This window comes from Trichechus manatus, unplaced genomic scaffold (assembly GCF_000243295.1).
Source record: "Trichechus manatus latirostris isolate Lorelei unplaced genomic scaffold, TriManLat1.0 scaffold00005, whole genome shotgun sequence".
In the NCBI taxonomy this organism is placed as follows: Eukaryota; Metazoa; Chordata; class Mammalia; order Sirenia; family Trichechidae; genus Trichechus; species Trichechus manatus.
In genome coordinates this window covers 27,022,456-27,035,202 of record NW_004443941.1, presented here as the reverse complement: position 1 = coordinate 27,035,202, position 12,747 = coordinate 27,022,456, and the positions used below count along the sequence as shown (strand labels likewise).

Sequence of the window (12,747 nt, the reverse complement as noted above, 5' to 3'; positions counted from 1 at the left end):
ACTTTCCTATAATAATGTTGGTGTTCCTCCTCTCTATTCCCATTATACCCTAACATACAGTTAGCACAGCATTTACTGTACTGTACTTCTCTCCTACTCCAGGTGCAGCTTGAAACTATCTTTGATATCTATGCCTCAAACAGTGTCTGATGCAAGACAGGCATGGAATAAAAGTCGTTAGGTGAGTAAGTACAACTTACGTACTTTACTTTGTTTACTCTGACTATGTTGAAATGATAGGATTCAACTTAGAAAAAAAAAATTCCTTCTATTTTAAAGCAATACTTGAATAAATAAAGCGTTACTAAATCAAAAAAAAAGCTAGGTATATGAGATATTATGCTAAAACTAACAGAGTTTAAAACGGTAATCTATCTTCATTCATAGATTAAATTTATAGGTTTGACTATTTGAAAACAATCCTAAAGATTCTTATCGTAATTTATAATTAAGCAGTGGCACAGCTTCAGGCTGCAAGGCTGGGGTACAAGCAAGAGTCAAGCAGAAAGTGAACTTTGCAATCAAACAGCATCTGATTTGTTTTTGATTTTCTGTTTTGGTCAACATCATGTGCAAAACTAATTTTGATATAATAAGATGACAGCAACTTTGCTTTTTATCTGTTTGTTTGTGTTTTATGGAAAACTACCCCAAGTGATACCATGTAGTAGTGATAGTATCAAAAGAGTTGGTTCTTGATATGAAAATAAAGGAATTCCTAAATGAAAAAGAATAACAAATTCAATGCCTTCTTGGTTCTGTAACATGAATAAAGTCTCTAAGCACTCCCTGCAGAAATCAAAAAACTAATTCATAAGTGATTCATTAGTTGACTAGTTGAGTCAGTGCAGAAATATTTCATTTAAGAGATAAAACTTCATTAAACATTTGAAAGTGGCATAATTAATTTTAATAATTTTATAAATTACCTCAGTCCTTTATTAGTAGATATCTGGGATTGTAGGTATCCCCTAAATTTCTGGTTTTACTTGAGTGCTGATGAACGAATTAAAAAAAAGGTGTGGAGACTAACTCTAGTCTAGGCATGCCAGGTTATTCAACATTCAGTAGCAGGTCCTACATGAAGTCAAAATCCTGAATACTTATTACATAATATTGATTTTGTATGTGAGAAAATTATCTTAAGATAAATCTGATTAAAACAGAGCATACAATTAATTACAAATTATAGAAAGACATTGTACCTGATCTTCTGCAATATGGGTTCGGGCATAAGGAGAATCTAGCAAGGTGTGTAAGGCCTGTAAACACGCTGTAACATGTTCAATAGGCTCCTCAGGTCTCGGGGAACAAAGAAACTGTATACTCACACCTGCAATGTACAAAATAAAAACATGGTCTGTCAATATAAAACACTTGATATTGCTCTGACATCATTTTCTCCCGTTTTTCTTAAAGATTACTTTAACATGTATTTATTAATACCTTAGAGTTTAAAAGAGTTTCCAAATTAAGCATTCAAACTCAATATAGGTTGTAGCTTTGCAATTTGGTAAATAATCAGATTATGGGGATTTCCCCAGGTCATTCATCATTAAGATAATCAGTTTTTTATTTCTAAGACATTTTAAATACTACATTAAGGGCAAATTAATGAAAATTATAAAATAACTTCTCATTAAATGGTTGCCACCCAATTTTTCATACAGACAAAGTTTTTTAAATGGTAAGCCAGAGAGGCACAATGGATATCATGGATAACAACTGCTCTTAATTTGTTTACGGGTAAGGTCATTGTTTTGGAAGTCTTTCACATTTTCATTTATGGGATCTACTGATGATTTCTACGATTACACTTTACCAACTGTGTTCCTCCCTCCCCACATCCAGAAAATATAAGATCACAAAGAACTTTAGTAAAATGTATAAATTCTTAAGTGTTAAAAGAGTATCCACAAAGAAATTATAAATTAGGATATATTTAAATTTGTTTTAACTGCATTATTTTTTTTCAGGCAATCTGTTAAATGTCAAGTAAAAAGAAAACCTGTCATTGAGAAAATGAAAACCACGTTTAATATTTTTTCTTAAAAATTATTCAATATTCTTCTGAAAGTGAACGAGAGCCAAAATTTTTAAGAATAGTTTTTAATAATTTAATTTTTAGATAAAAATTCAGTTAATATTGAAAGTGAATGGAAAAAATCCTCCTTTTACTATTTCTCCTCTGAATTGCGCTTCAGAAAAATTTTCCATAGCATTAAAATACAAGATAGGGATTTTCAGAAGTGATGCCTCTTGAAATACAGTAACATGACACACCTACCTAAAATCAGATGCATCCTGTCTTTGTTAATTTCTGGCAAAGACTTAGCACTAGGCGTTGCTACTGATGCCTGGAAAATGACGGATGTGGAACGTTTTTGTGAACCAGATATAGCTGCTGCTTCTGTTGTCTCTGAGCATGTAAACCCTGTGCTATTTAACCAAAGTGCCACTGCATGGAGAACTGGGGCCCAGGAATTCCGGTAGTGAAGTCTAGCTGTATCAATAGTCTCAGGAGTATAAAATGCTCCACCTGGAAAACAATGAAAAAACATCACTTTCTATTTTAAGTGTTCACTCATTTATGAACAACTGCACTTAAAAATACCTGTTACATACAAAACACCAATCTGGCCAAAGAGACTCTCCTCTTTACTAGGTAAGTACACTAGAAAGCATACCTTTCTAAAAGTATACCTACCCGGCGGTGTTCCATTCTGTTGTACATAGGGTCGCTATGTGTTGGAACCAACTCGATGGCACCCAACAACAAACCTTGTCTTTGCCGCTGCTGAACTAACTGGAGTGCCTGCCTCTTCCTCACTGGTGCCAGGGTTCCAGCCTTTCCTTTGCTACTGTTCATGCCACTACCTTTTCCTTCCCTGTTGTCTCAGGAGTCATTACTTCATTTTTGCCAGCAACTCCTGGAGCCCCTATTACCTTCTCTTTCTACCATATTCAGGGACCTCTGTCTCCTTTCTTTTTTTCTCCTCTTCTGCTATTCTTTCCTATTTCCTGTTTCCAGTACCGACACTGAGGACTTCCTCATCTCTCCTCGCTGTTATGATGGATGAAGGAAGGCCAAAAGAGGAAACTCCTTTTTTTTTTGGTCAGTAACATATGGGGAGAAAAAAGAGTTTTTGTTTTTTTTTTTCCCAATAGGAGCTGATCGTACATTTTCTAAATAGGAAAAACGTTAATGATGACTTCTATAGCGATTTCCATAGGAGAAACAAACCAAAGTACAACAGTTACAAATGGACTTTAGGAACACAATTCATTGGTAGACAAGAAATATACACATTGATGAACACTGTCATTTACTTCATTATGGTTATACATAATGACTTGGTATATATTTAGAGTATCCCAGCTCATACAGCTATTCCTATAACAGTGCTAATGTTTTCCTTTGGGCTAACAAATATGCTTAATGCTGTATCCCGATTCCACAAATTCAATATGGAGAACATGGTTTATAAACAACGTCTATAAAGTCAAGTATAAGGCCACAGAAATTTAAGATGTTATCATTGGTATTATTGTTGCTAGCGTCTACCAAGTCCATTTTGTTTAATTACTACTTTGAAGTCCATAAAAGCAAAATCCTGAATGCAATACTTACCATCTGGGGGGAGCTGACTAGCAAATTCAGCTGGTAAAGTCAAAAGCGCATAGTCTTTTAATGCTGCCAACCACAGGTGACTGAGTATTGGCAGTTCAGGTTGTACAAGTGTTATTAAGCTATCTGGTGGTAGTTCATCTATGGTACCATAATCATCGTCATCATCATCAGTATTTTTAGTAGCTCTTTTTGGTTTTGACTCAGCTTCCTTTTTAATATTCATAGCAACTACATATACCTAATAAGATATTCAGGAGGAGAAAATGGCAGGGCATAAGATAAAAAATGAGACATTCTACATTGCTATAATTATACAGTGTCATCATAAAAAAAGTAATTGATTATAAATACTAGAAATTACACAAGTTTATGCTTTTCTGATAACCACAAAAGAATAATTCCACCTGCCTTGGAGAAAACCTTTTTTATTGATGTGACTTCTGACTTTTCTTCTCACAGCATATTCCTTGAGTAGGCATCTCTGATTTTTTTCTGGCTTCTCTTGTTCTGCTTTACAAAGGCCCCTTTTGTATATTTTGTTTTTACCATAGGGTATAACTTCCTGTTTACTGCCCCCACTTTCCTAGATTTATTAGACACAGTCAGATAGCATTCAAAGAAAAAGGCTGAGGGGTGGAGGTGGCCTGAGAAAAAATTTCCATAAATATCCTCCTAAACCTTCATTTTATATAGTTCTTAAAAGATATCTAGCAATCTAGAATTTACAACAAATACCAGAACCAAGAAAATTACTTGCTGGTCACATATATTACCTATCTTTTCTCCCTAGTTTGAGAACCACAAAGATGTATAAGAGTAACTTTCCTAAAACATAACTTTAAAGATTCTTCTTTGGTGAGTCACCTTTTGATTTCTTTCGTCTCTGTACATACATTTATGCTCTGGCAACAGGCACATACAAAGCTGAATAACAGATCAATGATAAAACGGGAAAAAAAGGGAGAAAGAGAATAAATTGCAGTAGATAAAAGTCTTGAGAAAACTGTTTTCCCTCTACACAGTGTTATTTTCACTGTAGCTAATGAGGTAGTCTATGTATCTATACAGTACACTGGAAGTTTCTTGGTGATAGGACTTGTCCTATCTCTGTTCCTACACTGAGCATACTGATATAACACAGAGAAGGCATACAATAATTGACTAAGTTCTAGACAACAATAATAGGTGACTTCATGAATCTTCATTTGTAAGTAAAAATATTCTTTAACACTATGATGGTTTGTAATAGTTATACTGACACCCAAAAATCCAGAAATATTAATAGAAACCAATTAATTTTTGCAGTAGACACTTTGAATCTCAAGCTACAAATATATCCCATTCATATTTCCTAGTGGTTTTAAGTTTGATATTTTTCTATATTTGTTATTATGCTGACATTTTAAGAAAATATTTCAATAAGCACTATGAATATAATCAGCCATTGTACTTATCAAAGCCTTACTAGGAACCTATCTTTACCTTGCACTTGCTATTATGATAGGATCTGAGGAAACAAAGATGAATACTTCATGGATTTTGCCTTCCCTGAACTCACAAACTAGTTTAATGATGGGGGAGTGGGAAAGAGCTAAGAAAAGAATTTTTAAAAAATTTCCTTTAAATGATCTGTCTTCTCTACTACATTCCACCCAATGCCTAGGCACTCCAGGCCTTGTGAAATAAATGAACGAATATCAAGCAGCACCAAAGGTAAAAGGGTCTTAACCTTGGAAGAATGAGACAGGCAAGACAGTTTTCAAGAACAAAATGTTCACCTGCTCAGGGACAAAAGAGATGAAGAGGGGATTCCAGGCAGAGAGGCTATCAAGAGCAAGAGCACAAAAATAGGAAAGAGCATGGCATTCTGAGGAAACTGCAAGTTTTTGGTATAGAGTGAGCACAGGGTATAAAGTGAAAGTAGTTGAAGATAAAGCTAAAAGGTAGACACGGATGAGATTATGAGGGACCTTAATGCCTAGTGAAATAGTTAGAATTTTACTCTACAGACAACGGGGAAGGGGAGAGTGCTCACTGCAGGATTTTAAAGTCAGATATGTATATACATACATGTATATACATACATACATATTTTCCCTCAACTTTTAACTTTATTTTAATAGTTACATCATAAAAAGTTTGGAAAATAAAAAGTTTTTACATCATTCATAATCCCTATTTCCAGGTTTTCATATTCCGTCATTGTAAGTTGTATTTCTGCTGTACAGAGAATTTTATATTTAATTTTATCCACTTAACGTATCATAAGGGTTTCTCATGTGAATACTTGTCTTCATAACCATTATTCTTAATGGCTGAAGTGGATGATCCATAATACATCTAACAATTTCCCTACAGATGAAATTTTATATTTACATCTGAATCTTTACCTAGCCTTGGGAATCTGAGAAAGATGAAACACAGTTTTCAAAGAAAAAGGTGTTTACTTTGTCATATTATAAATAAGGTTGCAAGTAAACATTTTTGTTCACTTTTCCATATTTTGGATATTTTTCCCTAGGATAAAGTCCCAGAAATGGAATTACTGGGTCAGGATTTTAATATTCTTATGGTTCTGAATAGATACTGCCGAATGGTTTCTAAGACAGTTCTCTATTTTACATTGCTACCTATAAAATATGAGAATATATTTTTAGACTTTTTTTATATTATATTAGATTTATCTCTTATTAAATATTATCCAAGAACAATTTAAGTTCTCTATAGAAAAATAAGAAGCAAATAAAAATGAAAAAAATAAAAACCACACATAATCCTACCACTCAGATGTATTACTGTTAACATTCTAGATATGTTGTATATGTACATGCAGTCTTTTAAACAATAATGCGTGTGTGTGTACAGTTTTTAACTCGATATTCTATTCGCTTAACATATTACCATCATCTTTCAGGATTAAGAAGTACACTTAGTAGGTCATTTCCACTTTTTTTTTTTAGAAAAATAAAAATCACAATAAACATCCTTCTAATAGAATCTTTGTGCATATCCTTAAACATTCCTTAAGATAAATTGGTCAACAAATGTGCAGTTTAAAAAGTGTTTTGATACGTACCATATTTAGAAAAGTTTTACTAATGTCAACATCTTAAAAATCATGTTAACTGGAGAATGTTTTTTATATTTCTTTTTTCCCCATATGTGTATGCGTAGCTTTGTTTCCTCTTTGTGAATTATTCATTCATATTTTTTGTCCAAGATTTGTATTTCAGGATGATTATTCTGAAAATCTTTAAAGGAATAGATGGGGACAGAAAGACTGACAGTGGGGACACAAATGAGGATACAGTTGCATAGACTATGTGATGGATGATGAAAACTTGAGCTAAGGCAGCAGGAAAAGAGGAGGCATTTATGTACAGATATAAAAAAGGTAACTGTGATCTACTGATAAGTTAAAAAAAGGTTGCTAGGCTGAAGATTCCATTTTTATTTTCAGAATAAAGAGGTATATACACACCTATCATGTAGGCATATAAAGAGACTTATATGTGTACCTATGCATAGTGATATACACCAAAATATTAACAATACTTATCTCTATTGTTATACTAGATAAGATTATAGAGGAGCTTTATTTTCTTTTTTACAATTTTTCTCTATATTCTGGATTTGTACAGTGAGCATAGATATTTTATTATCAGAACAAAATTATGTTACTTTCAAAGATACGAATAAAGTGAAACAGGAATTAATTACTTACTAGACATAAGATGAGGGGGTTTGAACAAGAGGAACTAGTTAGGCCTGATATCCAGGTTCTGGTCTGAAGAAAACTCTATGGAGCAGTTCTACTCTGTACACATGGGGTTGCCACGAATCAGAATCAACTCAATGACAACTAATAGTAACAACAGCATGGGAAAAAAAAAAAAGTCCAGGGAAAAATAACCTGCAATACTTAAAAATGTCCATGGGAAGGTGAGAAGGGAGAGATTAATTCTAGCCAGAGAAATGGAAAGTTTTAGGTACTAGGTGTTTGTGTAGGACTATTAGTTAGGGTAAGGGGAAAAAAGAGGAAGGAAAATACAGACTCTTATTTTCGACATGCTGGGTGTGAGGTACCTATGTGTCATCCAAGTGGAGATATCTAACAAACAGCTGAAAATATGAGACTGGAATTTAGGAGAGAGGTCTGAGTAGTAAAAGCTATACTCACGCGTGTGGATGAAGCTGCCCCATAAAGGTATGAAGAATGAGAAAACAGACAAGAAAAAAGACCAAAATGTAAACAGTAAGCAGACAAAGCGAAGCGAGCAAGTGATACTGAGACTGAACAATCGAAAGGAATAAAGAAAGGAGTGTCACAGAAGTCAATGAACACAAAGAGTTTCTAGGAGGTTTTTAGAAAGGCCAAATAAGACAGGGATTGAAAAGGATCAATGATTTGGATAGTTATGTTATTAGTGGCTTTACTAGAGTAGTTTAAATGAGGTGGCGAATATAAACCTAGATTGTAGGGAGGGTTGAGAAGTGAGTGAATAGCTGAGGAAGTGAATATAATGAAACTCCTTTGATAAGCCTAGATGTGACGGGAAGAAAGAAAAAGCAGTAAGCAGAAGGGGATGAGTCAGGGAAGAATGTAGATAAGGAGAAAGAGTATGGAGGGAGAGGGAGAGGCTGAAGATATGGAAAGGGGGATAACTGATATAGCACTGAGCCTGGAACAGTCTCCTCCTCACCCTCATGCCTGGCTCATGTCTGCTCTCATCCTCCAGATCTCAACTTACATGTCACTTTCTCCATGAAGTCTACTCTGAGCCCCTCAGGCTATTCTGGGTACCTCTGCTGTGTGTTCCACAATGCTCTGTGTTTTGTCTATGATAGGATTCATTACATTTTGTTTTACTTGTTTAACAGTCTGTCTTCCCCAGTGATAACAGTAGTAAATGTAATACAACTGTCTTGTTCACCATTATATTCTCAACTGCAGCCTGGCACAGTTGATGTTCAATAACATTTTATTGAATGAATCAGAAAGTAGGAGGTAAGGGAATAAGAAAAGTTAGTTCTAGGTTTGAGGAGGACCTTAAAATAATAGTAATTATATTAATAACAACACGTAACACTCATTGTGCACGTGTAATATGGTAGGTACTGTACAAAGTCCTTCACGTTGATTATATCATTTATACCATAAACCTTTGAAATGTGTACAATTATTATCCACACTTGAAAGTTAAAGAAATATACTTAAAGAGGCAATTAACAACTTGCCCAATGTCACACAGGTAGAAAGAACAGTTATTAATTCACATAAACCTAAAGACTTGAAGGTAACAATCTGAGGAGTTACAAAATTAACATCCTCAATATTCTGAGTGAAAAAGTAGGAGCAAAGATAAGTCTTAAGTACAAAACTCTACAATATACTGAGCATTTGAGGAGAATGATGGAGAGGAAGCTATGCAGGAACAAATATTCCTATATAATATTAAGGGCTGAGATTGAGGCACAAATCATTATAGTACCAAGTTACATAAAAATAAGAGTATCAAATAAAAACATGCATTATTAATTTAGTTACATGAGGTTCTGATCTAAATTTTTAAAGCAATCATTTATCTTCCATCGAGTGTCAGACACACTACCTGGCCCTTTTATATATATTCCATTAGAAGAAGATATTTCCATTTTATAATGAGGAAATGAAGACTCTGAAATATGAAATCACTTGACCAAAGTCACACAGATGGTAAACTGCAGAGACAGAACACGTTCTTGGGCCTCTGTCTCAACATTTAATGTTTTTTACACTAAACTACACCAAACTTCCTAGTAGGTGAATCAAACACATTATGCAAGTCAGCAGAGAACTAGCTAACTGACAAACGATCTTATGATCATCAAACTACAAGACGGTCTCTGTATTTGGGGACATTAATGAATGTGGTAGAAGAATCAAGAACAACTTTGGAGTCTTTTTTTTTTTTTTAAATCACTAAATTAGCTGGGATGCAATTTCTATAAGTAAGAGTAAGTTTCAGATGAAAATTTAGATATGTGAAAAATTAACCAAGCATTTTTGTTAATTTCAAAGTGAGAAAACGGAGATAGTCATATAGTAACCTTTTTCTTACCATACTTTCCATATAAAATTAGAGATTTGCATCAATTTGAGAAAAACAATCATTTCATCAATAAGAAAAATCATCAGGGGACTTCCGGGCAACATGGCGCTACAGAAAGAAGCACCATGCCATCCCTCCACAGAAAAGATTCAAAAAACTAAGCCAAACAGAGAAAACATCAATCCTGAAACCCTAAGCATCAAATGAAGGGATAAAGAACTCAGCCAAGCACCGAATGGAATAAGAAACTGACAGAGAACAGAGAGTGTGAAGAGATACATGCAGAGGTCCCCTATCAGCTAACGCAGCATGGACCCGCCACTTGGACTCCTATTGGAGATTGGTGAACAGGGGTTATGGGAAAGCAGCTTCACGGAGCTTCCAGAAGGAGACAGAACAACCAGTAACCAGCGATATACACTTTCCGACCCCCTACCCTTCTTCACCCCTACTCGGCCTCCTCTGCTTCCTGCGGACAGTCTCTTAGCCGGGAAGCACCGGTTTCACCCCAGTGCTGCTTGGATTCCACCCGCCCGCACTGGCTGGCTCCCTGAGTGCCATTTGTTGGCTGCTGGTGTTGCTTTCTTCCACATCTTTTAACTTCTTCCATAGCTCTCAACACCTCCCTCTCCTGTCTCTACAATACCTAGCTCCATGAGCTATCTATGCTTCTTACTGAGAGGCTCTGGAGTGCCACTAAAGTGTGAGGCTGCTTCCAGGCCCGTGCTACTGCACTTGTGGGATCCCGGGGCTTTTTTTGTTTCTTTGTTTTGAATTGTTTCTTTATTTTTCTTTTCTCAAATTGGACGCCCATTCTAGCCGAGCAGTACTGCACGACTTGGGACCTACCCCCTCAGTTTGCACAGATGCGCAGAGGGATCCCTGAGAGCATTTCTTTTTTCTTGTTTTTTTTTTTCCTCTTTTTTTGCAGGTTTTCTTGTAATCTTTTTTTTATTTGTTTGTTTTCTTTTCTCTCTTTTTCCCTTTCTGTCTTTCTTTATTACTCAGTTTCTCGTCTCTCTACACTTACCTTCTCTTCTTGTCTCCTGAATACCTGGTGCTGAGTGACACCTCCATCCCTTTTGCCAGGCTGTACTTCATGGCCTGGGAGCAACATCCCCAAACCTCACAGCCACACTGGTGTGGTCCCTGGGGGCTTTGTTTTTCTTTTTCTTCCTAATTTTTATTTATTCATTTTTTTTCTGCTTTTTCTTCTTCTTCTCCTTTTTGTCTTTCTCTATTTCTCAGTCTCTCATCTCTCCACTCTAATGGCAAGCTCTCTTAGCACTCTTTTTTGTTTGAGTTTGTTATGTTTTTGGCTCCTGTTCCTCTCTCCTCTCTCTCCTCTTTCCCATACACATCTTAGCTCCTCACATCACAATCTCCCCCCTCCATCCTGCCTACTTGCACCATGCACTGAACATCACACCACCAAGCAGCCCACGTACAGCCTACTGGAACCTGCCCTGCACTGATTACCGGCCCGCCCTGTTGGCCCTTGTATATGCCACAAATAATCCATCCCAGCAACTCCTCTTCAGCTAGATCTGCCCTGCTGTACCATATCTGAGCAACTGACCATGCCAATTGGAGAAGGAGGTGAAAAGTATCCTGCCCACAGACAAGCAAACAACAAAGAACACACAGCCCGCCCCCTAAGACATAACGAAATAAAACAAAAAAGCAGGACAAAACAAACAAAATCTACAATCAATAAACGAGGAAAATAACTACTGAATGCCCTGAAGACTGCAGACAATATCAAACCATTCACAAAAACAGGACAGGATGGTCCCAGGAGGCGTCCAAAATAAAGCACCAGATCACCTTCCAGTAGAAGAAAAGGCACTAGAACCACCTGATAGGGAATTCCAGTCTCTAATATTCAGAGCTACCTAAGAATTGAAGCAAAAACCAGACGAAAATGAGGAAAAAACAGAAAAATTGATGGAAAAGGCAGACAAATCCTCATGGAAAATACAGACCAAAAAATGGAAGAATTCAGGAAAATAATGCAGGAACAAAAAGCCAAAATAAATTCACAACTAGAAATCATACAAAAACAATTAGAAATCCAAAAGATAAACAAGATTTCAGAAATGGACACTGTCATAGAAGGGGCTGAGGAGCAGGTTTGAAACGGTTGAAGACAGGATCAGCGAACTTGAAGACAAACACTTGAATACAACTCTGAGGAAAAATCAGAAAAAAGAACGAAGGAAAATAAAGAGACCCTAAGAATTATGTGGGATACAACCTAAAGCAAAAATTTTCGAGTGATTGGAGTTCCAGAACAGGGGGAGAAAACAGAAAACAGAGAGGATCACTGAAGAATTGCTGAGAGCAAACTTCCCCAACATCATGAAAGATGAAAAGCTGGCCATCCAAGAAGCTCAACAAAACCCATATACGACAGACCCCAAAAGAAAATCACCAAGGCATATCATAATCACACTCGCCAAAACCAAAGACAAAGAATCCTGAGAGCAGCTCGAGAAAAAAAAAAGTCACTTACAGAGGAGAAACAATAAGACTAAGCTCAGATTATTCAGCAGAAACAATTCAGGCAGGAAGGCAATGGGATGACGTACATAAAACCTGAAAGAAAAAACTTGCCAGCCAAGAATAATACATACTGCAAAACTCTCATTCAAATATGATGGTGAAATTAGGACATTTCCAGATAAATAGAAATTAACGGAATATGTAAAAACACCAAACCAAACTTAAAAGAATTATTAAAGGGAGTCCTTGTATCTGCGAACAAACAACAGCAGATCACAGGCTGAATCTAGGATGCAGGATCGTACCAGCCAGACACCAATCTAGGAAATGAACTCTCAAGGACTATCCAAAGCCAAAAGAAATACAACAGGGAATCAGAGCAGTTAATCTGTAAATGACAACAACATCAGAACAATAAAAGAGGGAATAAATGGTGCAGGTATAGAACCTTCTAACAGAGTGGAAGACAAGGCAATACCAAGTAATAATAGACTGTGTCAAACTTAGGAAGATAAAGGT

At 35.9% G+C, this 12,747-nt stretch overlaps 1 protein-coding gene across 2 annotated transcripts in view; it reads right to left on the bottom strand.

Moving 5' to 3' along the window:
* HEATR5B (HEAT repeat containing 5B) overlaps positions 1-12,747 on the bottom strand; it is a 114,650-nt gene that overhangs the window by 24,812 nt on the left and 77,091 nt on the right. For both annotated transcript variants that reach the window (XM_023736033.1, XM_023736041.1), the window contains 3 exons: positions 3,632-3,869; positions 2,288-2,539; positions 1,206-1,333 (listed from right to left, as the gene is read on the bottom strand). In XM_023736033.1, coding sequence (XP_023591801.1) covers positions 1,206-1,333; positions 2,288-2,539; positions 3,632-3,869 — 618 coding nt within the window. The remainder of the gene's footprint in view (positions 1-1,205; positions 1,334-2,287; positions 2,540-3,631; positions 3,870-12,747) is intronic.